Below are 27,667 nucleotides of genomic sequence, written 5' to 3'. Positions count from 1 at the left end.
GTGACTTCCATTCCAAAGCACCCCGCTCCTTCCTCCCGTGCCTACACCTCGACGTCGATGCCAAAACCCTAGCGCGAACCCCACCTCTCCCCGTCCTGTTCCTCGTGACGCGGCGGCAGCCATGGCGGAGCCGGCCCTCCTGGATCCCTCCCCCTTCGATCTCCGCCACTACCCGGCGTACCTCTTCGACCCGGACATCCCCCTCGACGCCGGCGGCCTCCCGCTTGGCGAATTCGCCGGCGACGACGGCTGCGATGGCCTGGACTTCGACCTGCCCGTGGATTTCTCTATCGACGACTTCCTCCTCCGGTCCCCCGACCGCGGGGACGACGGCGACGACTCCGGTGAGGGCTCAGCCGCCGGATCCGGCCCCACCGCGTCCTCCCCGGCCTCCCCGGCCACCTCCGGCGCGAACTCCGCCGTGGCCAACGCCGGCGTCCGCGAGGTGAAGCACGAGGACTCGGACGAGGGAAGGAGCGGCGCCGCCCCGAACTGGAGCCTCAAGCGGAAGCAGGCGAGTCCCGGAGGAGCCACCTCGGACGGGGCCAAGTGCCGCCGATCCGGCGATGGGGAGCTTTCTCCATCTGCATCGGCGTCACGTGCCGTCGCGGAGGACTCCGACGAGAGGGGCGCGGGCGGCGAGGAAGAGGACAAGCGCCGGACTGCGCGCCTGGTGCGGAACCGTGAGAGCGCGCAGCTCTCTCGGCAGAGGAAGAAGCGGTACGTCGAGGAGCTGGAGGAGAAGGTGAAATCGATGCACTCGGTGATAAATGACCTCAATTCTAAGATCTCCTTCATCGCGGCCGAGAACGCCACACTGAGGCAGAAACTCGGTGGTGCCGGGGTGAGTGGCCCGCCACCTGGGGTTTATCCACCGCCACCACTGCCAGGCATTCATTTCCCCTGGGTTCCTGGGTATGCAATGCGGCCTCATGGCTCCCATGTCCCACTTGTGCCAATCCCGCGATTGAAGCCACAGCAGGCAGCAGCTGCAGGGAAGGTATCCAAGAAACCGGAGGTCAAGAAGTCTGTGGAGAGCAAGAGTAAGACCACGACCAAGACCAAGAAAGTGGCAAGTATTAGCCTTCTTGGTTTGCTGTTTGTTGCACTTGTCTTTGGTGCTTTTGTTCCTGGGTTCAATCATAGTCATGGAATGAGAGGAAGGAGTGACAATGTGATGTTTGGAAATTTTGGCCATTCTGATGCTAGGGTGTTTAGTGTCACTAACCATGGTAAAGGACCTAAAGGTGGTTTAAACAGTAGTGACATCATCAGTACTGATCCTGGAATGGTTACTGGGCATGCTGATGGAGCGGGGCAGAAGCATCGAGCTGCAAATGACTCCAGTGAGATCTTGCCTGCTTTGTTGTATGTGCCGAGGAATGGAAAACGTGTTAAGATCAATGGCAATTTGATTATTCATTCTGTGCTTGCAAGTGAGAAAGCAGTGGCACATAAGGCCTCAAATGTTCAGTCAGTTAAAGATTACAAGGAGACCAGTGTTGCTATAGCTCACTATCTGTCCCCACCTGGAAAGGATATGAATTCAAAAGAGACGTTCCTGCCAGATGCACCACTGCCACAGTGGTTTCGTGAAGGAATGGAAGGTAAGCACGTTGATGTTTAATTTGTTTAGCAATGTCATATTCTTTGTTTATTTGTGGTAGGCTGGTAGCACACTCATCATGAAATTCATTTGTCACCATGTGTAGCATTCAGACATCCTCTTATGTGATGTGGTAATCGATAATGATTCTTGTATTTGTTATTCATCCCAGGGTATGCTAATATATAATATATAAAATTTAGAACTTCACTAATTAAAATATGAATCTAAATGGTAAGTGTGATCAAGTGATTTGTAGAAAACGCGTAAAAGCAAGTTAGATTGGGAAATAAAGCTACTACCTTGAATCATAATTAAATGATGTTTTGGTTGGACATCAAAGTTGACTTGTAATTAGTTACATTTTGCTGTCCAAAACGTCATCTATTGTGACCTGAGGGAGGATAAGTTGCCAGCTAGTAACATGACATGGTAGCGTGGCAAGAAAATGGAACTATGTCCATACTTGAGGTATCTTTATTGTAGGGGGAAGGGGGATATCTATAATTGTGATGACCATGCCATATGGACTCATAAGAACTTGTGTGTTGTTAATGCTTTATTATATAACTTCTGTGGCCATGTACAATGGCAGTAAGGAAATTTCAACTTGGATGGGGTGATCTTGGTATGCTGATATATGCTTTTGCTCTCTTCACCCATTTCTGAGGTTGCAAACAGTGCATACTTAAATTTGCAGCCTATGCTCACGAAATCTTACAAGCTTTAAGCCTAGTTCAAAGTTCGAACTTGGAAGTAAAGTTTCTGCATCTTAGGGGATAGTTTTTTACCTCAAATCTGAAGTTTGCTGTCTTTGATCAGAGATTTTAATTCTAGCGGTTGCTTTTCCTGATAAAATGAGAAGAGGCAACAAATTGGAACTCTCAACGATAAAATCTGTGTTCATTTTTTTGATATTTCAGTAATGTTTAGTAGGCATTCCAGAATATCCTGATTTTTGGCAAACATTTCGTGTCAGAATCTCCAACTGTCTGGTTGAGATTTGATACTCCTTGAGTATTTATCCATAGTGTCTTACTCTGGGATTTGTGTGTAACAATTTTCAGGACCCGTTTTGAACTCGGGAATGTGCAGTGAGGTATTTCAGTTCGATATTTCCGCAGCTTCGGCCAAATCTGGTGGCATTATACCTGCTTCTCCAACTGTGAACTCAAGTGTCAATGCTACCCAAAAAATTCCGAAGCCTGCTTCTGCTTATGGGGGCAAGCTGAAAAACAGGAGGATCATGTATAACGAGGCGATTCCACTCACTGGAAAAAAGGTGAACAACACAGAGCCTCGGGCTTTTAACAGCACTTCTGAAAGCAGCAAGGTACCTGATAGCAAGCCAGCATCATCAGTTATTGTCTCTGTGCTAGCTGATCCCAGGGAGGCTGGCAATGGGGATGGTGATCCAAGAGTATCACCAAAACCCCTCTCCAGGATATTTGTCGTCGTACTGCTTGATGGTGTCAGATACGTGACTTACTCGTGCACACTTCCTTTCAAGAGTGCCAGCCCCCACCTTGTGAACTAACCTTGGGGCCAGTGCAGCTTTCTGGTTCATGAGCAGCTAGATAGTTTGGGGAATCTGATGCATTGGAGGTAGATGAAATATAGATCATGTGGCGTTGCTTGCTAACAATGGAAAGAGACTTTAAGACTTGCACTCGGCCTGAGGTAATTTGAGTCTGTCGAAGGTTTGTAGTGGGGACTAGCGAAATGTTCTGCAAGTTCAACCTTAACCCATGAGGCTTGTGCTTCTATGTAGTCGAGTTCTTATACTCACCTCTTTCTGGTGTATGATCCTGTAATACTCTTTGATTGCGGAGCTGGAAAATGTAACAGTTGATGAAGGAAGACAGTAACTGGAAAACAACTTTGTACTAGTATAGTAGTATATTATATAAATATATATGAAGTTTTTTTAATGATTAGTTGATGCCTCGCTCTTGAATTTCGAATCTGCATTATTATCCCTAGATTAGTGAAAAATATTCGACGTTCTGGATTATATTTATTTAAAGTGCCACGCGGCAGGGATCCGGAGGTTGGTGAGCCTGAGGTGAGGGGGTGTCACATCCGATTTTAAAGATAAAATGGGATGGTGAGGGGTGTCACACCCGATTTTAAGGATAAAATATGATGCATAATCTTACGTTCGTCCAAAGACCCGTCACACACATAAGCCGATAAGTTATAAATAGTATCATTATAAGTGTTTATTACATCACGAACAATAAGACAATTTTTACATAAATGTAGCGGAAGTATAAAGAAAAATCTCTCGCAGAAGCTCCATATCACAGGGACGTCAACTGGTTGACCACAAGTCTAGTAATCCTCAGAAAAGTTGTCATTATCATAGCCATCTGTTACCCAACCGGGATTTTTATCCAAAAAATGAAAATAAACAAACGTAAGTACGTGTCGTACTCAACAAGTGTAACATGAGGTTCATGAGGCGCAAACGGTTTGACACAGGTTCAACAGCATTCAGCTTTTAGTTGTCACAATTTTAGCATAAGAGTAGCAACATATTGTTTCAATCCCAAAGTAAAACACATGATCAATGTAAGCATGAATAATGAATAGCATAAACGGATAATTCTTAGTGATCATCTATTTCGTAAATGTTCTAATGCCGTTCGTGACCGTGAGCATGACTGATATACTAGTTTTACACTCTACAGAGGTTGTACACTTTCACTGTGAGTCATGATACTCATATGCTCAGGTTAATTACTCCCAAAACACTTCTAAGGTGAGCAGACAGGGTCCACTATGAAGACTTTTAAAGGTTCATCTAACAAGTTAGGGCCATTAGATTCACTCGGCAAACAGATATAGAGCCCCCTTCCCGATGGCACAATGACGCGCAGCCTATACACATGGGGACAGAGGCCGCACTATACCCGATTCGACAAGCCATTCTTACGCCAATAAAGGTAACCACTAACAAGCTAGAAAAGATCATCATACTTAGATAAAGCCAGAGCCATACAACCCTCACAGCTGTATTGTAAGTCTCGGATGATCACTTACAGATAAGTCTTTAGGAAGAGAAATCTGATGCGTTTAGAAAGTAACTAAACACTCCAGCCCACTGTTTCCAAGTTGCTAATGCATATACCATTAGTCAAGTTATAAGATCATGGTTTAATTGAGCACTAGCAAAGCTATCCAATACATATCCCATAGGAGACAAGGTATAAGTTCAATTCTAGAGAATTCCTATCAAGGTGACACATGCAATATGAATTAAATGTATTAAAGTTGATAGGAAACAAGGATGATCTCATACTATACTTGTCTTGAACAAAGTGTTCCTGCTATTTCTGCTCATCAAAGTAGTACTCTTGATCACCCACGAATTACTCACCGTCTATACTCAAAAATCACAGCAACATACAAGCATTCAGAAGCAATCATGCATAGCAAACAAAAGCTATAGATTAGAATAGTACACAACAACATAGAATCAAGATAAAAAGTTTGTAAAATGAATCTACGTCTCACTACGAACACACAGACGCGAAGATCACAAAATCCAGAGCTAAAATGAAGAAGTTACGAATTAAACAAGATTTCCTTTAATAAAACAATAGATTAAACCTAACCTCGAATTTTAAAAGTTGAAAACATATCTAACAGTAGGATGAACATGAAGATTACGGAATTACGAACTAACACAACTTTAATGGACCAAATCGGAGTTAAAACGAACATTTTATGGCTTAAACAAGATTAATGGGAGGGGACCTGTGGAATGGAACCTCCCCTCCCTCCCACCCGCCTAGGAGCCATAACCGCCTCCACCAGCCCCATGTCGGCCCTCATTTCGAGCCCGGTGGCCACCTCTCCCCCCTCTCTACCGACGTCTAGGCCTTCCCCTGTGATAGCTTCTGGACGTAGCAAAGCCCAGCGTTGGGGTCGTGAAACTCCTCCTTCCGAGAAGTCAGGCGGTGGCACCCCGTCCCTATCCTTCAAGGAGGTGCTCCTGGCGGTGATCCCCGCTACTTCGGTGGGTTCGGCCTCGGCCCCGCCTGTGATTCCGCCGCGCTGCACCTCTCCTAGAATCCTGCTGTGTTCAGTCGATTCCCGTCCATCGCCCCCCAAGCGTGGTTCGGACACTGAAGGCTGGCAGGAGGCAGAACGCCGCCATTCTGGCAAGGCTCGTCTACGTGCGGAACGGGGACCTCGTCGCTGGGTTCCTGTGGACCTCTGCGGGTTGTGCTTCAACTGCTTCTCGCCGGACCATCATGCGGCCGCCTGCAACAACCAGACTCGCTATTTCAAGTGCCGCCGGTTGGGTCATCGGGCTTTTTGGTGTCCCAATTTTGGCCTAGCTGCTCACCCTGCGCTAGCATCTCAACCTCCGGTGTTCAACCAGCCGTGCACGGTGGTCTGGCGTCGAAAGGACACCGACTCTACCTTTGCCAGCGGGAGTGAGGGGATCGGTGGCGGCACCGCTTTGATTCCTCCTCCTACTGGTGGGATTATGGCCAGGGATTCTCCAGATACTGCCTGCAGTAATGGAAGGGATGGAACCCAAGAGACTGGTGGCCAGTGACATCATCGATGGGTCAAGCGGCGGCACTCTTCTGCGCTGGGTGAGGGCGGTCTCCCCTTACCTGCAGGCACCGGTCACCCCCCTATGGTGGTTCTAGCTGATGGTGCTTTGGGGGTTGCCGGTGCTGGCGCCCCCACACAGCCTAGTCAAATTATCGATCGCTCGGAAAGATTGGATAGAGCTGAGGAGGAGCTTCATTGTGCCCTTTTGGTGTTGATGGTCGGCGATCACGCAGCTGGCCTGGTTGAAGGTCTGGTGGCTGAGCTTGCTCGCTGCTATGATCTCCCGGGTGGCTCAATGGTGCTTCATCGCCTGCGGCCTAATGAGCTCCTGCTGGTTTTCTCGTCTGAAGATGCTACTGCTCGCGTCTACAATGAAGGGTGGCCTATCCACCTACCGCTGATCAAGCTACATTATCGGCGTTGGTCTTGGTTCAAGAATGCTACTGGTGTCACCCTGCCCCAGCTCATCGATGTCGAGATACGCGGCATCCCAGCTCTTGTGTGGGAGTTGGAGACGGCGGAACATCTCCTGGATGGGTGGTGTTGGATCAGTGCTCTGCACCCTGACATGATTGATCATCGGGATTACTCTACCTTCCGACTTTCTGCATGGTGTTTGCAACCTGAGAAGATTCCGGTCGCCATGGAGCTCATTGTTGTGGAACCGCCAACTCTGATTATTGAAGACCCTCTGCTGAAGTGTGCTCTATCCTATGATGTTGTGATTACGGTGGTGCCGGTTGCTGGGCGAGTGTCGGGCGTGGGTGCACCTCTGGCTCTGCCTCTGGCTCTGCCTCTGGCTGGGCATGGTGAAGGTCGTCGCCAGTGATGAGTCTCTTGATCTCTGGGGTCTTCTCCATGATGCTCGGGGGATGGATCCCCTTCCCGAGGCGCTACGCCTCATTTCCTACGACACACGGGCCCTGAGAGTGTTGGCTACGGCACTGGAGTCCAGGAGGTGCTCGCCGGCGCTGCACGCTCGGTGCCCCAGGAGGTGGCGGCTATGATTGCTCCTACTTCCCCACACAACCAGCCAATTACCGAGGAAAACTTTGATGACTTGGTGACTGTTGCCATTATTTCATCCTTGAGTGTTGAGGACGCGATCCTGGGGGATCTGGAGAAGGATGTGGACCTATTGTTTGTTAACGAGCCCCCCAAGCAACAGTCGCCTGGTGTTTATGGAACAAATGGGTTGGCCCAGGTTGCTAAAGTGGCCCCTCTGTTGGGCCCCAACTCAATGTCTCTAATGCATCTTGTTCCTCTAGATGATCCCATTATGATCACTGTTGGAGTCTCACCGGCAGTCCGCAGCAGTCTGGATCATCAGATCAACTCCTTGGTGACTGCCTCCGGTGCAGCTCCTTCAATCAAGACCTACTTCCATCGAGGCAAGAACACGCCCACCTCAAAGCGACCTAATGCCAGCCCGGTAGTGTGCAGAGAGCAAGACTTGTCTTCCGCGGGTGCCGTTGAGGCCTTCACGCCTCCACCGCCGAACCTCATTCCGGTGCGCGTTGTAGGCGCAACGGTGCCTTCGCCCATGGTCCATTGATCAGTCAAGGAGGTGTTCACCCCAGTGAGTGTCATAGAGGATGCCTTGGCTCCACCACTGGCCCCTCTGTCTCGGCTAGTGTGTGTTGTAGCCATGGTCGCGCCTCCGCTCATTGCCCTTGTTCATGCTGGGTCGGATTCCCTAACTGTGATGAGTGATGGATCATCCTCTAAAGCACTGCCTACTCATGCTGCTCCTGCCGCCACACCAATTGCAACCTCAGCTTTCATAGCTAAGGTTACCAAGCCAGTGGGGGTTGTGCTGTAGCCCCCCCTCCTCCCAAGCAAAGGAAGAAAACATTGCCAGTGAATTTCGTTCCCAGAAGAAGCAGAAGGGTGGCCAAACTACCGCCAGTTTTTTGATCACAAGTCTGCAGCAACAATTTGTAGACAGTTATAGTTTAAGAATGGGGAGGACAATGTAGATATTGGTGATGAAAGCATTTCTGAAGAAGCGATGGGACAGTATGTCAAGATGTTTGAAGAAACCTTGAGTCATGATCATGTGAAGGCTCTAGCAGCACTCTTTGGTTGGAATGCGCCTTCCTGTGTTGAGGTGCGCTCCATAGCTAGCATCTCTATGGTTTAGGGTGTTCCCTATTCTGGTGGTACTTTCTTTCTTTTCAATTATGGCTCCATGTAATGTCTTAATTTGGAATGTAAGAGGTCTTAATGATAAAGCATGTTGGGATGCCGTACATCAGACTGTGCAGTCTTGTCAGTCGGCTTTGGTTTGTCTACAAGAAACGAAGCTTTCTCACATCTTAGTTCATGACGTGCTTTTTATTTTAGGACAGGCTTTTCAATCTTTTGTTTACCTCCCTACCCAAGAAACTAGGGGAGGAATCCTGGTTGCCTGGAGAAATGAGGTTTTTAAAACAAAGTGCCATCGTGTTCTTCGACATTCTATCTCAGTCAAGTTCAGAATAGATGGAGAGAATGTATGGTGGTTTTATGGGATTTATGGGCCTCATTTGGATGCAGAGAAACCAGCCTTTCTTGAAGAACTAAGGGAGGTGAGAAGTCACTGCAGCGGACCGTGGATGCTTGCTAGTGATTTTAACATGATCTACTATGCTAAAGATAAAAACAATGACAATGTGAACATGGCTTTAATGGGAAGGTTTTGCCGCTTTGTAAATGATATGGAACTTAAGTAAATTCCACTTTTGGGCTGAAGATATACATGGTCTAATGAGAGGGCTTCACCTACTCTAGTCAAGTTGGATAGGGTTCTTTGTATAGGAGATTGGGAAGACATCTATCCAGACTGTGTATTACAAAGTCATGCAACAGAGATGTCAGATCATTGCCCTCTAGTGCTCGGGCTTCAGGATGGTGTTAGAGGCAAAAGACGGTTCCATTTTGAAAAATTTTTGCCACAATTGCCCGGGTTTCTGGACACAGTTAGTAATTCTTGGGAAGAACCAGTGACAAATGCTAGCCCTCTTGAGCACATCTCTATCAAGCTTAAAAGGTTGACATGGGCCTTGCAATCTTCGAGTACCAAGAAGGTGGGACCCATAAAGTCACAGCTAGCTCTTGTTCGTGAGGTGTTACATAGACTTGAAATGGCTCAAGACATGAGGTAGCTTTCCTCACAAGAGGAGTGGTTGCGAAGAGAATTGAAGTGTCACTACTGGAGGCTAGCCGTGTTTGAGAGGACCATTGCAAGATTACGGTCCCGAGTTAGATACCTAAAAGAGGGTGATGCTAACACTTCATTCTTCCACAAGCAAGCAACTTTTTAGAAGCAAAAAAACTTTATGCCCAAACTTATTGATGGCGATAGAGTGACACTTGCTCAAATGTTCTTTCATCAATTGCATCATGAATAGCACTTAGAGCAATGTCATTGTTTTGGAGAAGTACTTCTTTGGCCGTGGTGGGATTCTCCATATCTTCAATCTTAGTTTTTGTTTCTACCACCTTCCAAACCTTCCTATTGATTGACTTGATATAAGTTATCATCTTGGCCTTCCAATAGGGATAGTTGGAGCCATCAAATTGGAGTGGCTTCTTGGTGTTGTTGATTTGAGCCATTTTAACACCGAAGGTTGTTAAGCCTCAAATAACGGTGACCTCGGCTCTAATACCACTTGAAAGGTCCTAATGGCTAGAGGGGGTGAATAGCCTAATAAAATTTCTATAACAACACTTAACAAAATAGTTAGACAATTATGAGGTGAAGCAAGTGTTGCGCTAGCCTACTCAAAATGCAAGCCACCTACCACAATTCTAGTTTAGATAGTGTTGATTTACACAAGAGCTATGACACTACCCTATGTTAGTGTGCTCTCAAAGGCTAACTAAAGAGCCACACCAACCAAGCAAGCAAGCTCTCACAACTAGCTATACTAAAGAGCTTGTCAACTAGTTTGTGGTAAAGTAAAGAGAGTAATCAAGATAGTTATACCACCGTGTCGAGGAGTGAACCAATCAATCTCAAGGATAAATAACAATAAAGACCAATCACCTCGGAATCAAAGGATGAACACAATGATTTTTACCGAGGTTCACTTGCTTGCCGGCAAGCTAGTCCTCGTTGTGGCGATTCACTCACTTGGAGGTTCACGCGCTAATTGGCTTTACACGCCAAACCCTCAATAGGGTGCCGCACAACCAACACAAGATGAGGATCACACAAGCCACGAGCAATCCACTAGAGTACCTTTTGGCTCTCCGCTGGGGAAAGGTCAAGAACCCCTCACAATCACCACGATCGGAGTCAGAGACAATCACCACCCTCCGCTCAACGATCCTCGCTACTCCAAGCCGTCTAGGTGGTGGCAACCACCAAGAGTAACAAGTGAAATCCGCAGTGAAACACGAACACCAAGTGCCTCTAGATGCAATCACTCAAGCAATGCACTTGGATTCACTCCCAATCTTACTATGATGATGAATCAATGATGGAGATGAGTGGGAGGGCTTTGGCTAAGCTCACAACGTTGCTATGTCAATGAAAATGGCCAAAGATACTGAGCTATAGCCGGCTATGGGGCTTAAATAGAAGCCCCCATGAAATAGAGCCATTATACCCCTTCACTGGGCATAACACGGGCCGACCGGACGCTCCGGTCCAACTGACCGGACGCTGCACCTCAGCGTTCGGTCGCCTGATGGCGTCCACGTGTCTCCTGTGTTCAACAGTGAACATTTGATCTCAATGGTCGACATGTTGACCGGACGCTCCGACAGAGCCGACCGGACGCTAGACCCCTAGCGTCCGATCATTTACAGTAAGGGTCCAAAACATGTTTTTGCCGACCGGATGCGTCCGGTCATGCTTGACCAGACACAGCCCAGCATCCGATGCTTAACCCTAATCATTGCGCCGACCGACAACATGACCGAACGCAACTTTTTAGCGTTCGGTCGCTTGACCGACGCCAGTGTCTTTGCTGCTACACCTGACCGGACGCGCTGGTCCAACCGAGGCCAGTGTCCGGTCACTTCCTGTGACCTCCGTCTTTTCTGTCTAGGGTGCCGGTGGCACCGTCGGACTGTCCACACTCTATGGGCGGACACTCTGCTGATGGAGTTTCTTACCCTTGCACCTAAACTTCACCACCCTTGATCAAATATGCCAACCACCAAGTGTATCACCTTGTGCACATGTGTTAGCATATTTTCACAAACATTTTCAAGGATGTTAGCACTCCACTAGATCCTAAATGCATATGCAATGAGTTAGAGCATCTAGTGGCACTTTGATAACCGCATTCCGATATGAGTTTCACCCCTCTTAATAGTATGGCTATCAAACCTAAATGTGATCACACTCTTAAGTGTCTTGATCACCAAAACAAAATAGCTCCTATGGTTTATACCTTTGCCTTGAGCCTTTTGTTTTTCTCTTTCTTCTTTCCAAGTCTAGGCACTTGATCATCATTATGATATCATCATCATCATGCTATGATCTTCATTTGCTTCATCACTTGGAGTGTGCTACCTATCTCATGATCACTTGATAAACTAGGTTAGCACTTAGGGTTTTATCAATTCACCAAAACCAAACTAGAGCTTTCAATCTCCCCTTTTTGGTAATTGATGACAACCCTTATACAAAGATATGAAATAAAATTCAATTGAATCCATGTTGCTTGCCCAAGCATATTTACCATATGTAAAAGTATATGGACAAGTTTCATGAACCCCAAATGGTAGCAATTGCTCCCCCTACATATGTGCTAAGAGTTTGGATTGTAGCTTGCACATATGCTTAGATTGGAAATATAAGAGTCAATGTCTACCACATGATGCTAAGGTATAAAAGATGGACCTTTGAAGCGTGATACCAATCGGAGTGCACCAATATACTATCCTTAGCACCATGGTTAGCTCAATACCACTTAGAAATATTTGGAAGTGAAATCACTAGATATCCTATACATGCTAGTTTGCATTTCATCATTCAAACCTACAACTAGCATACATCACACAAGCATGGATATTTTAAATTTAGAACTTATGCCATGCAAGCAAACATATGAAATGCACATTCAAATGCACCATACAAGTTCATGAGCTTGCTCCTCCTACTTGTGTGCTCAAAATTTTAATTTTAATTTATCCCTTTCCTTTTTCACTTCTCTCCCCCTATGTCATATATCAAGTATATCTTTATGTTTATCTCCCTTTATGATATTTCTCCCCCTTTTTCACTATATCTTTGTTTCTCTCCCCCTTTGTCATTAATGACCACAATTCAAAATATAGATAGCATTACTTGTAGGGTCAAGATTATCAATGTCAATCAATGGGGTGAGGATCAAATTTCCAAATTTAGTCCAATCTAGATCATTTGCCAAAGATATTTAACTCGATTTGATCCAAGAACAAGCTTCTTCACACCTCTAAATAAGGGTTATCTTGTAGCATGTTGAGTTAAACACTTAGAGCTCATTTTCTAGATCAAACACTAGGTTTACAAGCCCATAAACATGTCATATGCTACCACTAGATCAAGTCAAGCATAGAAGCAATAGTGATACCATATAGACATCAAAATCATTTGATTTTCATGAATGAGCCTAATAAAATAGAACCACTTGAAAGGTCCTAATGAAATTAAAAATGTGACTAGATGCACTAATCATGTCCTTAGCAAAGATGTATGTCATGCCAATCAACTTTTACCTTGGATTGCTCAAAGGAGAGGCATGTCATATGAGTGGGGGTGCATCAACACATATTTGAGAAATCCAATATGTTCAACTCATTCCTTAGCTTGCAAAACCTTTTCTCATCCAATGGCTTGGTGAATATGTTGGCAAGTTGATCTTCGGTGCCTATACTCTCAATGCAAATGTCCCCTTTTTGTTGATGATCTCTTATGAAATGGTGGCAGGCATCAATGTGCTTTGTTCTTGCATATTGAACCGGATTGTTGGTTAGCTTGATTGCACTCTCATTATCACATAACAATGGCACTTTCTTGAACTTAATTCCAAAGTCACTCAAAGTGGCCTTCATCCAAAGTACTTGTGCACAATAACTACCGGTGGATATGTATTCGGCTTCGGCGGTTGATAATGCAATACTATTTTGCTTCTTTGATGACCATGAAACAAGTTATCTTCCCAACAATTGACATGTGCCCGAGGTGCTCTTCCTTTCAACCTTGTATCCCGCATAATCCTAGTCGGAGTAACCAACTAGCTCAAACTTTGCTCCTTTGGGATACCACAAATCAACATTTGGTGTATGCTTCAAGTACTTCAATATCCTCTTTGTAGCCTTCAAATGACTTTCTCTTGGTGAGGCTTGAAATCTTGCACACATGCATACACTAAACATGACATCTGGCCTTGATGTGGTCACATAGAGTAGGCTTCCAATCATAGATCGATACAACTTTTGATCCACCATATTTCCACTTGCATCACTATCCAAGTTGTCATTGGTTCCCATTGGTGTACTAATGACTTTGCTATCAATCATGCCAAACTTCTTGATCATGTCCTTGATATACTTGCCTTGACTCACAAATGTACCATTCTTCAATTGCTTGATTTGAAGACCAAGGAAGTAACTCAACTCTCCAATCATGGACATCTCAAACCCATTAGCCATCATCTTTTCAAACTCATCACAAAATTCTTGATTTGTTGATCCAAATATGATGTCATCAACATAGATTTGTAATACAAATAGATCTTTTCCAATATTCTTGATGAAAAGAGTGGTGTCAACTTTGCCCATTGTGAACCCTTTAGAGAGTAGAAAATCCCTCAATCTCTCATACAATGCTCTAGGTGCTTGCTTCAAGCTATACAATGCCTTCTTCAACTTATACACATGGTTGGGCTTCTTGTCATCTTCAAAACCGGGAGGTTGCTCAACATATACTTCTTCATTGATGTAGCCATTGAGAAATGCACTCTTAACATCCATTTGATAGAGCTTGATGTTGTGGGCACAAGCATAGGCTAGCAAGATTCTAATTGCTTCCAATCTAGCAACCGGGGCATATGTTTCTCTAAAGTCAAGACCTTCAACTTGTGTATATCCTTGTGCTACCAATCTTGCTTTGTTCCTTACTACTATGCCATCTTGATCTTGCTTGTTTCTAAAGACCCATTTGGCTCCAATCACATTGTGTCTCATTGGTCTTTCTACCAACTCCCATACTTGATTTCTTGTGAAGTTATTCAATTCTTCATGCATAGCATTCACCCAATCAATATCCTTCAAAGCTTCATCTATCTTCTTTGGTTCAATGGATGACACAAATGAGAAGTGTTCACAAAATGATGCTAATCTTGATCTTGTTTGTACACCTCTTGAAATATCTCTAATTATAGTGTCCAAAGGATGATCTCTTACAACATTGGTTGGTTGGAGGATTGGAACTTGATTGCTTGCACTTGCTTGATCATTGGGTTGAGATGATGTACTAGCCGTTTGATCTTGTTCATTGTCATGAGATCCACTTGCACTAACTTGATTTGTATCATCTTGTATATTTGAGTTAGAGAGCACTTGCACTTGATCATCTTCATCATCATTTACTTGCCTAGGCCTCAATTCACCAACATCCATGTTCTTCATGGCATTTGAAAGTTGAATGCCTCTAACATCTTCCAAGTTTTCATCCTCTACTTGTGAACCCTTGGTTTCATCAAATTCAACATCATGAACTTCCTTAAGAGTACCATTATCCAAATTTCAAACTCTATATGCCTTGCTTGTAGTGGAATAGCCAAGTAGGAATCCTTCATCACATTTCTTGTCAAACTTACTCAATCTTGTGCCTTTCTTCAAGATATAGCATTTGCAACCAAAGACCTGAAAATATGCAATGTTGGGCTTTCTACCATTCAAGAGCCCATATGGTGTCTTTTCTTTCAATCGGTGACAATAGAGGTGGTTGCTATAATAGCAAGCCGTGTTGATAGCTTCGGCCCAAAAGGATTGACTTACATTGTACTCACTAAGCATAGAACTTGCCATATCAATGAGTGTTCTATTTTTCCTCTCAACAAGGCCATTTGATTGAGGAGTGTACTTGGCCAAGAATTGATGTCTAATTCCAAATTCATCACATAACTCATCAATTCTAGTGTTCTTGAACTCACTACCATTGTCACTTCTAACTCTCTTGATGGTTGTTTCAAATTCATTATGAATGCCTTTGACAAATGATTTGAATGTTGCAAATACATCACTTTTGTTCACTAGAAAGAATACCCATGTGTATCTAGTGTAGTCATCCACTATCACAAATCTATATTTGTTACCACCGATACTAGTGTATTGTGTTGGCCCAAACAAATCTATGTGCAATAACTCAAATTCTTTACTAGTGCTCATCATGCTTTTCTTAGGATGGGTGTTTCCAACTTGTTTGCTGGCTTGACAAGAGCTACAAAGCTTATCCTTTTCAAACACAACATCTTTCAAGCCTTTAACTAAGTCATGCTTAATCAATCTATTCAATTGTTTCATTCCAACATGACCAAGCCTTCTATGCCATAACCAACCCATGCTAGACTTAATGAACAAGCATGTAGATAATCTAGCTTCACTAGCATTGAAATCAACCAAGTATAGATTCTCATATCTAAAGCCTTTAAAGATCAAATTAGAACTATCTACACTTATCATCTCTACATCATCTACCCCAAATATGCATTTGAATCCAAGATCACATAATTGAGCCACGGATAGCAAATTGAAGTTCAAGCTCTCTACTAGCAACATATTTGATATGCTCATGTCATTGGATATTGCAATCTTACCAAGCCCTTTGACCTTGCCTTTGCCATTGTCACCAAATGTGATACTATCATAACTATCATTGCCATTGGTGTTGATTGAGTTGAACATTCTTACATCACCGGTCATGTGTTGAGTGCACCCACTATCAAGAACCCAATGCCTTCCTCCGGCTTTGTAATTGACCTACAAAAGAAGATCAATTCTTTTTAGGTACCCAAACTTGCTTGGGTCCTTGAAGGTTAGTTACTAAGCTCTTTGGAACCCAAATGGCTTTCTTCTTTGAGCCCATCTATGGTTTACCAATGAACTTAGCCTTCACACCATTTGTACCCTTAGTAAGCATATAGCATGAATCAAGCTTAATGGAGGATACATTAGCATTTTTGCTTTTGTTTTTGCATTCTTGCTCTTTGTGACCCACTTGCTTGCAACTAGTGCAAAACCGACCATTGTTCTTCACAAAACTAGTCTTATGAGGAGCAAAGGCCGCTTTGCCTTTCTTGGGGGTATAGCCCAATCCCTCTTTGTAGAGAGAAGCTCTTTGGCTACCTAAGCACATAAGCAAGCGGTCCTCACCATCATAAGCCTTAGCTAGGTTGTGAGTGAGCTTAGTGACCTCCTTCTTGAGGTTCTCATTCTCAGCCACTAGTGTGGCATCACAAGTGAGACCATCACTACTAGATGAGGTAGAAGTGGAAGTGCTACAAGAAGGGTTAGTAGGAGCAACAATGATAGGTATAGATATTGATTCATCAATTATATCACAAGTTAAACCTACATTGCAAGTTTCAACATGCTTTTTATTTTGCTCATCAAGCAAAGAGGAATGAGCCTTTTCAAGCTTTTTGTGAGCTTTACTAAGCTTCTCATTGGCTTCCTCTAGCCTCTCATGAGATGCATTGAGCTCATCAAAGGCTTGCTTAAGGGCTTTTAGTTCCTTACGTAAGATTTTGCATTCCCTTCTCTTGATATCAAAGTGTTCTCTAGCATCTTCTAGCATGTCAAATAATTCATCCTTAGTAGGTTCATCATCATCACTATCACTATCATTTTCATTTTCATGTTCATTATCATCAACATGTTCTTCATCACTCTCATTATCACAAGATTGTACCTTAGTGGCCTTAGCCATGAAGCATGATGAAGATTCAAAGAGAGAAGGCTTCTCATTGATGGCAATGCTTACAAGAACCTTCTTCTTGGTGGTCTTATGATCATCACTATCATCATCATCATCACTTGAGGAAGCATCACTATCCCAAGTGACTACATATGAACCACCCTTCTTCTTCTTGAAGGCCATCTTGTCCTTCTTCTCTTTCTTTTCCTTCTTGTCCTTCTTCTTGTTCTTCTTGTTGTCATCATCATTGTCACTATTGTATGGGCATTGAGCAACAAGATGATCTTTGCTTCCACACTTGAAGCACCTTCTTGACTCTTCTTTGTTCTTGGATGAAGACTTCTTTCTTCTAGCATGGTAGCCCTTCTTCACCATGAACTTGCCAAATCTCTTGACAAATAGAGCCATCTTCTCATCATCATCATCATCCTAAGATTCATCTTCTTTACTTGATGTTTCTTACTTTGCTTTGCCCTTGGATGATGTGGCTTTGAATGCCATGCTCTTCTTCTTCTCATCTTTCTTCTCCTTCTTCTCTTCCTTCTCATCATCATCTCTATAAGTATCATCGGTCATTATATCTCCCAACACTTGGTTTGGTGTCATGGTGTCCAAACCACTCCTCACTAGAATGGTGACCAATGTACCAAATCTTGAAGATAAGCATCTCAAGAACTTGTGGGAGAAGTCCTTATCCTTCACTTCTTCTCCAAGTGCTTTGAGATCATTGATAAGCACTTGAAGCCTATGGAACATCTCCGGCACACTCTCATCATCCTTTATCTTGAAGCTTGCAAACTTTTCTTTGAGAATGTAAGCCTTTGCACCCTTCATGGCTTGAGTGCCCTCAAATGATTCTTCCAATTTCTTCCATGCCTCATGAGCCATCTCAATATTTTTGACTTGCTCAAATGTTCTTTCATCAATTGCATCATGAATAGCACTTAGAGCAATGTCATTGTTTTGGAGAAGTACTTCTTCGGCCGCGGTGGGATTCTCTAGATCTTCAATCTCAATTTTTGTTTCTATCACCTTCCAAACCTTCCTATTGATTGACTTGATATAAGTTGTCATCTTGGCCTTCCAATAGGGATAGTTAGAGCCATCAAATTAGGGTGGCTTCTTGGTGTTGTTGATTTGAGCCATTTTAACACCGAAGGTTGTTAAGCCTCAAATAACGGTGACCTCAGCTCTGATACCACTTTAAAGGTCCTAATGGCTAGGGGGGTGAATAGCCTAATAAAATTTCTACAACAACACTTAACAAAATAGTTAGACAATTATGAGGCGAAGCAAGTGTTGCGCTAGCCTACTCAAAATGCAAGCCACCTACCATAATTCTAGTTTAGATAGTGTCGATTTACACAAGAGCTATGACACTACCCTATGTTAGTATGCTCTCAAAGGCTAACTAAAGAGCCACACCAACCAAGCAAGCAAGCTCTCACAACTAGCTATACTAAAGAGCTTGTCAACTAGTTTGTGGTAAAGTAAAGAGAGTGATCAAGATAGTTATACTGCCATGTCAAGGAGTGAACCAATCAATCTCAAGGATGAATAACAATGAAGACCAATCACCTCGGAATCAAAGGATGAACACAATGATTTTTACCGAGGTTCACTTGCTTGCCGGCAAGCTAGTCCTCGTTGTGGCGATTCACTCACTTGGAGGTTCACACGCTAATTGGCTTCACATGCCAAACCCTCAATAGGGTGCCGCACAACCAATACAAGATGAGGATCACACAAGCCACGAGCAATCCACTAGAGTACCTTTTGGCTCTCTGCCGGGGAAAGGTCAAGAACCCCTCACAATCACTACGATCGGAGCCAGAGACAATCACCACCCTCCGCTCAACGATCCTCGCTGCTCTAAGCCATCTAGGTGGCAGCAACCACCAAGAGTAACAAGTGAAATCCGTAGCGAAACATGAACACCAAGTGGCTTTAGATGCAATCACTCAAGCAATGCACTTGGATTCACTCCCAATCTCACTATGATGATGAATCAATGATGGAGATGAGTGGGAGGGCTTTGGCTAAGCTCACAAGGTTGCTATATCAATGAAAATGGCCAAAGATACTAAGCTATAGCCGGCCATGGGGCTTAAATAGAAGCCCCCACAAAATAGAGCCATTATACCCCTTCACTGGGCATAACATGGGCCAACCGGACGCTCCGGTCCAACTGACCGGACGTTGCACCTCAGTGTCCGGTCGCCCGATGGCGTCCACGTGTCTCCTGCGTTCAATAGTGAATGTTTGATCTCAATGGTCAACATGTTGACTTGATGCTCCGACAGAGCTGACCGGACGCTGGACCCCTAGCGTCTGATCGTTTACAGTAAGGGTCCAAAACATGTTTTTGCTGACCAGACGCGTCTGGTCATGCTTGACCGGACATAGCCCAGTGTCCAGTGCTTAACCCTAATCACTGTGCCGACTGACAACACGACCGGATGCAGCTTTTTAGCATCCGGTCGTAGAGCAACCCAGCATCCGGTCAGTTGACCGACACTAGCGTCTTCATTGCTACACCTGACTGGACACGCCAGTCCAACCGAGGCCAGCGTCCGATCACTTCTAGTGACCTCCGTCTTTTCTGTCTAGGGTGCCGATGGCATCATCGGACTGTCCGCACTCTATGGGCGGACAATCTACCGGTGGAGTTTCTTACCCTTGCACCTAAACTTCACCACCCTTGATCAAATGTGCCAACCACCAAGTGTATCATCTTGTGCACATGTGTTAGTATATTTTCACAAACATTTTCAAGGATGTTAGCACTCCACTAGATCCTAAATGCATATGCAATGAGTTAGAGCATCTAGTGGCACTTTGATAACCGCATTCCGATATGAGTTTTACCCCTCTTAATAGTACGGCTATCAAACCTAAATGTGATCACACTCTCTAAGTGTTTTGATCACCAAAACAAAATAGCTCCTATGGTTTATACCTTTGCCTTGAGCCTTTTATTTTTCTCTTTCTTCTTTCCAAGTCCAAGCACTTGATCATCATTATGATATCATCATCATCATGCTATGATCTTCATTTGCTTCATCATTTAGAGTGTGCTACCTATCTCATGATCACTTGATAAACTAGGTTAGCACTTAGGGTTTCATCAAATCACCAAAACCAAACTAGAGCTTTCAGTTGCCTCTGTCCAACAAGAAACTAAGAAAAGCTGACCTTATGCCTTAGATTGAGAAGGTGGCTGATAAGTTGCCAGGATGGAAGGCTGTCCTAATGAATAGGGCAGTGCGTACACTATGGTCTAGTTTGTTCTCTCAGCGATACCTATTTATCTTCTGACCGGGTCCAAAATGGTTCATAATTGCGATTGATAAAATCCGAAGAGGCTTTCTTTGGAAGGGGAAGGAACAAGCTAATGGTGGTTGTTGTTTTGTTGCATGGGAAAATGTTAGCCGACCACTTGATTTTGGTGGTTTAGGAATTATCAATCTTGAGGTCATGACTTGGGCATTGCAAGCTAGATGGCAGTGGCATAAGAAAACCCGAACTGATCGACCTTGGATTGATCTGGAACTCCCCTCGCATCTTAACTCACTAGCCTTGTTTTCTATTGCTGTCAGCATAGAGTTAGGAAATGGAAATAATATGCTTTTTGGACAGATAGGTGGCTGCATGGTTGTTCAGTGGAGAATCTTGCATTTGAGGTTTTTGCAAGTGTGTCTCCAAGGGTACGTAAAAGACAAACAATGGCTGAGGCTTTGGACAATAATAAATGGGTTTCTGTAATACGTAGGAGTCTGTCTTGGATTGGAATCAGGGAGTTTCTGCAACTATGGGACTGTGTCTAGGGCCTTTAGTTAAATGATTTTGAAGATCGACACATTTGGAAATTGGAACCTAGGGGCTGCTATTCCTCTAAATCTGCTTATCGGGCTTATTTCTAGGGATCAGTAACCTTTGAGCCTTGGAGAAGACTCTGGAAAACTTGGGCTCCAAATAAGTGTAAGGTTTTTCTTTGGTTGGCAATTCGTAATAGGTGCTGGACGGCAGATAGACTTGAAAAGAGAGGGCTGCCTCATCCTGAGCAATGCCCCCTATGTGATCAGGAGGATGAGACAGTACAACACTTGCTAGTATCTTGTGTGGTGGCAAGATAGGTTTGGTTCAAGCTTTTAGCACCCCTGAACCTGGGTGATTGCATTCCAAGGCAGCGGGAGTGCAGCTTCGCTGAATGGTGGCGCAAGGTTTTGAAGAAAGTGAAAAAAGAATACAAGATGGGGGTAAATTCCCTAAAAATTTTGGGTGCTTAGATGATATGGAAGCATAGAAATGTCTATGTGTTTGAGGGGATGGCTCCCTCGGTCGATTCCATTATGAGAGACCTCAAAGACGTTCACAATTTAGGGTTGCAACTTTGCTGTGGCTTAGAGCGAGGGCAACGCTGGCTCTAGGCTTATATAGGAGTGCGGCATAGCTCGGGGTAGCTATTTATGAGCGGGGTGGCGTGGAGCATACGCCAGCGGGCGTAGTGAACGTGGACTTGGCGGCGGTGTCCGACTCGGACGGAGTCCGGCTCGGATGAAGTCCGGTGCGGCAACGAACTAGAGAAGAAGATAACCCTGACACATGGGCCTGGGCTATCAGCGAGATAGGCAAGGGAGGAGAGCGTAGGCAGCTGCGCGAACCTTTGACTTGGCTAGGCCACGACGAGAAGAAGAGAGGAGTGGCCCAAGAGGAAGGAAGAGCGGACCGGCACTGCTGCTGAGCTACGGTGGCATGCTGGCTCAAGCGGGGAGAAGGCGGCCCGAAGTGGCGCTTTGGCCCAAGTGGGAAGGAAAGGGGCCTGCAGTGGTGGGTTGAAAACCGAAGAGGGGGGAGAAAGAAATCCTTTTCTTTTTCTAAAATATATTTTCAGAACCAATTCTAATTCAAATTTAAATTCTCTTTGAAACTTTGATCAAAACCACACATCACAAAATAATATGCAGTGGCATGTATGCACCAGCATGTAGATAAACCCTATAGTTGATTTTAATTAAAAAAAGTTATTATTCCACTAGGTTTAAATGCTCACACCAATGCATAAATAAATCATTTTCTCCTATTTTAAAATCATGCAAATTTTAGGGTGTTACAAGGGGTGACCCCGAGTCAGGGCACTCTCCACCCAAACCCAAAGGCTCCTGTAGTGATCTGGATTCCATTCGATGTAGTGGGGAAGCTATCCCCAAATCTTCCATCTCGAACCCAAGGGTTAGTGAACCCACCAAATCTACTCACAATATTTCTCGGTTTGTTGGGCATTTATGGAAGGGAGGTCCGGTGAAGTCTTTCATCTCTGCCGTGAGAGCCGGGCCAGCTCAAATCGTGCAAGTGAAGATGAATCGTGGAAATTATCATGAACCAGGGATATAGTCATGATTCTTATGGGAGAGGTGGCTTTGGTCGGGGGTGGTTTGGAGATGGTGCCTATGGTCATGGCGGTGGTGGAGGGTATGGGAGAGGCGGCTTTGATGGCGGATATGGGAAGGGTGGCTTTGATGGTAGATATGGGAGAGGCGGCGAGGATGGTTGATATGGAAGAGGCGGACATGATGGTGGCTATGGGTGAGGTGGTGCTGGAGGTGGACACAAAGGGCAGGGGAAAGGATTCAATGGCCACGGTATAGTCTGGGATAGGAAAACTAATCAAGTTGCTGAATCCAGTCAGAATGCTGCTATGGAAGATCATCAGGTTTCTGAGAAAGATGATGAGAGTGGGACAAGATAGCTGACAAGAAAGATAAAGCAAATGAACAGAAAGCTAATGAAAACAGTGATAGGCAAAATACAAAAAAGGAAGAACTCCAAGTGATAGTGGAAGACCAGATCAATGAACCAGCTGAACAGCAAGGTGATAATATTCATGCTCCCCCTAGACCATCCTATGAGATATGTGGCCTATCAAATCATATTACTAGGGATTGTAGGAGATTGATCTGTGAAATATGTGGGATGGATACTCATATGGCTTATGACTGTAAGAACTGTATGCCATGGAACTTGGGACCTAAACTGTGTGCTGCTCAGGTTGAAGATCAAAGTTTTTTCTATATTGAAGAACTTGTAGATCCCAGAGTGGCTAGAGAAAAAGATAGCACTGCTATTATCTCTATAATTAGTGGACAGGCTTCTGGTAAGTAGATCGAGTAGGAATTTATGGGTCTTGTGGGTGCTTCTACATAGCGATGGACTGCTAGACAGCTCAGCGAGGGGAGATTTGTCATGAGGTTTCCCAATGCTCAAATGGTGAGAGAATGGAGTGGGTTCAAAAATTATGCTATGAGGAATGCAGAGGCTCAGTTGAAGATTGCTCCTTGGTGAAAGCTCTAGTTTAGTTTTGGTAAATTGATGAAACCCTATGTGCTAACCTAGTTTATCTAAGTGATCAATGAGATATGTAGCACATTCCAAGTGGTGAAGCAATGGTGAAGATCATGATGATGGTGTGGTGGCCATAATGATCAAGTGCTCGGATTTGGAAAAGAAGAAAGAGAAAAACAAAAAGCTCAAGGCAAAGGTGAATTTTCATAGGAGCTTTTTGGTTTGGTGATCAAAACACTTAGCGAGTGTGATCACATTTAGGATCGATAGCCGTACTATTAAGATGGGTGAAACTCGTATCGAAATGAGGTTATCAAAGTGCCACTAGATGCTCTAACTCATTGCATATGCATTTAGGATCTAGTGGAGTACTAACACCCTTGAAAATGTTTGTGAAAATATGCTAACATACGTGCACAAGGTGATACACTTGGTGGTTGGCATATTTGAGCAAGGGTGGAAAAGTTGGTGAAGTGAAGGAGGTGATTTTCACTGTGAAACAGTGACCAGACACAGGTCACGTGGTGACCAGACTCGGAGGTGCTGCCTCTGGTCAATTATAAAATGAAGTTTGGTTCGCTCGGCCTTTGTCTGGTGCATGACCGAATGCTAGGGTAAAGGGTGACCTGACTCGACGCTGGTGCGTCCGGTCAAGCTGACGTACGCTGACGTATGAGGTTTGAGTGAGCATGGAGAAGACCTGACTCTGAGTGAGTCCGGTCAGTAGAGATCGGACACGTCAGGTCAGCGTTTAGGTGCTCAGGGAGCTCTCTGAAAATCACCTGACGTGCGGGCACCACGGTTGATCGGCGCATCCGGTTGTGTGTTGCCACGCATGGGTAAGGCTGGCATCGGCGTGTCCGATCATCACTTAACCGCGAGGGCGCTGAGAATCGACTGTTGGGATCAGGCGATTGACGTTGAATCCGGGGGACACGTGGATGAAGATCCACGATCTGACGCTGGGGGCCTACGTCCGGTCAGCATGACCTGTGTGTCTGGTCGCCCCGTGAAAGCTGAGGACAGAGGGCCAATGGCTCTATTTCGAGGGGGCCTCTATTTAAGCTCCATGGCCGGCTCAAGCTCACTCACTTGGCCATTTGCATTGACGTAGCAACCTTGTGAGCTTAGCCAAAGCCCTCCCACTCATCTTCATCATTGATTCATCATCTTTGTGAGATTGGGAGTGAATCCAAGTGCATTGCTTGAGTGATTGCATCTAGAGGCATTTGGTGTTCGTGTTTCACTATAGAATTCACTCGTTACTCTTGGTGGTTGCTGCCACCTAGATGGCTTAGAGCAGTGAGGATCATCGAGCGGAGGAAGGTGCTTGTCTCCAGCTCTGATCGTGGTGATTGTGTGGGGTTCTTGACCTTTCCCCGACGGAGAGCCAAACGATACTCTAGTGTATTGCTCATGGCTTATGTGATCCTCATCTTATGTTGGTTGTGCGGCACCCTATAAGGGTTTGGCGTGTGATGCCAATTAGCGCGTGAACCTCCAAGTGAGTAAATTGCCACAACGAGGACTAGCTTGCCGGCAAGTAAGTGAACCTCGATAAAAAATCAATGTGTCATCATTTGATTCTGATGTGATTGGTATTCATTCTTATGATTGATTGGTTTATTCCTTGACTCGGCGGTATAGTCATCTTGCTCTCTCTCTCTTTACATTACCGCAAACTAGTTGTCAAGCTCTTTAGTGTAGCTAGTTGTGAGAGCTTGTTAGTTTGGTTAGTGTGGCTCTTTAGTTAGCTTTTGAGAGCACACTAAATTAGTGTAGTGATATATCCATTGTGTGGATAGAGACTATAGAAACTAGAATTGTGGTAGGTGGCTTGCATTTTTAGTAGGCTAGCGCAACACTCGCTTCGCCTCACATTTGTCTAACCGGTTTGCTAAGTGTTGTTGTATAAATTTTTAATAAGTTATTCACCCCCCCTCTAGCCATTAGGACCTTTCACATGGTCCAATGTTGGGGCTAAAGGGATGTTACAACAAGCTTGGTTTAGAGTTAAGGATATCCCTATAGACCAAAGATCTATTCTCACAGTAGCTAAAGTGGGTGGTTTGGTTGGAAAGGTCTTGGAGACAGATGTAAAGACAAGACTCAGACCTGATTATGTTAGAGTGAGAATTGCCTGTAGAGATGTAACAAAAGTTCCTAGGAAAGCTTTGGGGACTTTGGGTCTGTGTTTACATGACTTTATCTTTGAAAGAGAGGTGTAAGAATCTAAAAATATGAGAGTGTTATCCAGTGGGATTAGAGTCAGCATAAGTGACAGTCAACCTCCTCCCATGAAATACAAGGCAGAGTCTTCATGATGTAGATAAGGCCCGATCTTCCGAAAGGTATGATAGCGTCAATTGGTGGAGACTCGACGTTCATGATCTAGGCTTCGAACCAAGACTGATTCGAACCCTTGCAACTGTTATACCACTGCTCCATTGGTTATCAACCACGTGTACACGATTGACCTCGCTGAGAAGACTTTTCTGCAAGCGAATCGAGAACACAAGCAAAAACGGGATGAACGCAATCTAAAATTGCAAATAAATATGAAGGTTATGATAACAAAAAGGAGTTCAAGTCTTTATTCAAAAGGACTAATTGCCACAAGCGAACAAGATCAAGAATAGGGCCCTGGTTCACAGCAAGCGACCTTGGCGGCACAGTTGCAGCAAAACGACATTTGTTTTACAAGAAAATCAAGAACTAAACAAAACCCAAACCCTAAGAAGAGCGATGGCTACTAATTATAGAGTCTTTGGCATCACCCCCTGGACATGCCCCCTAATGGGCCCAAACACGATATACGGTCCAACGGACCAAAAGACGGTGTTGCAGCATCCTAGTAGATTCTGGACGCTGACTTGTTTCGACGATTCCCATTGATTCCGAAGGGCTTTTGATGTGAGATCACTTGCATTGGCTTCCTTATCTAATTAGCTTTCCATCCATATGTGGATCGTTAAAAATGGAGCCCGAACACGCCCGTGTGACTAGTTTTATGACAGACTGGTCGTAGAACCCGAGATGGGCTCGAACTTGACATGGGCCTCCACCTTAGTGACTCGAACCGGATGAACTTCGGGCCTCCTTCTCGGTTTGGACAACCTCGCTGATCTCCTTGGTCTCCATATGGTTCTCCAAGCATGGTCATATGTATGGAGGTCATGTCCTCATCATCCTCCCTTTCTTGACGAAAAGTCGTCCTCGACGTCGATTTTGTTTGAAGTCGATCCTACACAACATGAGGACAAATGAGGTTTCCAAAATAATGAGAATGGATAATGTTGTGAGAAAGAATATGACCACATGTCTAGGTTTGTAGCATGTCTTGTCCTATAGACATGTAGTCTGCTCGATTAAAATACTCATGATCTTTGCCAATACTATCGTGCAAAAGATTAGTACTAACACGAAACATATGCTCCCTTTCTTTAGATTCCACTTGTGTTCGAAAAGCGAAACTAGAGGAATATGGCATAACAACAGTGTTGATTTTACTGTCCTCTAGTTGATCATTACTTTGCACAACAAAAGGAGAATTTGGATTTGTACAAATATAAACTCGTTTATCAAATATTGTCCTTGGTTGTTATATTTGCCAAAAACATGATGTGTATGTCTAGAGAACCATGGTAAATCAGCATATGTATAAAGTTTCTCCTCTAAAGAACTAAGATTACACGGAACATCAAATTCAATGTAACCCAAAGTATTTAAAGAAGACAACAATTTTAGCTCATCAACTTCACTAGCATTATGAATAACAAGTCTATTTTCAGCACAAGTACTTAATTTCAGCACACATATAGCATGATCATTCTTCAATGATTGCATGGGTATAACATAAATATCATCATGCAAGTCATCTTCATCACAAGAAACATCAAGCAAATCATCTTGTGACAAAGGTAAATCAAGCGAAGACTCTACTAAAATTTGCTCTATCATAGCATGATTGGTGAAAAAATTCAGCATATCAAGAGAACTCTCACCTTCCGTGAGTTTAGCATCGTGGGCATTACCTTTGCTCTCATGTTCAGCAGGAGTAATAGTTGATGGTTCTGAATTTTCACATGAGGCTATGAGCATCTTATTTTCTGTCACGTCATCCTCGCTCTTTTGTACATTATCCTATAAAAGGTTAGGCATAGCAGGAGGAATAACAAGAGATTGATCTAATCGATGCACCTCATTATTTTAATTAATTACAAGAGATGGATTAACAAAATTTT

General features: G+C 44.3%; 1 protein-coding gene across 1 annotated transcript; it reads left to right on the top strand.

Annotated features, from left to right (window-relative positions):
* Positions 1 to 3,526, top strand: LOC136516203 (bZIP transcription factor 39-like). Its single transcript, XM_066509563.1, has 2 exons — positions 1 to 1,607; positions 2,674 to 3,526. The coding sequence occupies exons 1-2, from the start codon at positions 122 to 124 to the stop codon at positions 3,141 to 3,143; spliced, it is 1,956 nt and encodes a 651-aa protein (XP_066365660.1). The 5' UTR covers positions 1 to 121; the 3' UTR covers positions 3,144 to 3,526.
* Positions 3,527 to 27,667: the final 24,141 nt, after the last annotated feature.

This window comes from Miscanthus floridulus, chromosome 17 (genome assembly GCF_019320115.1).
Source record: "Miscanthus floridulus cultivar M001 chromosome 17, ASM1932011v1, whole genome shotgun sequence".
Lineage (NCBI taxonomy): Eukaryota > Viridiplantae > Streptophyta > Magnoliopsida > Poales > Poaceae > Miscanthus > Miscanthus floridulus.
The sequence above is the reverse complement of the archived record's forward strand: the minus strand, read 5'-3'. Positions and strand labels throughout refer to the sequence as shown.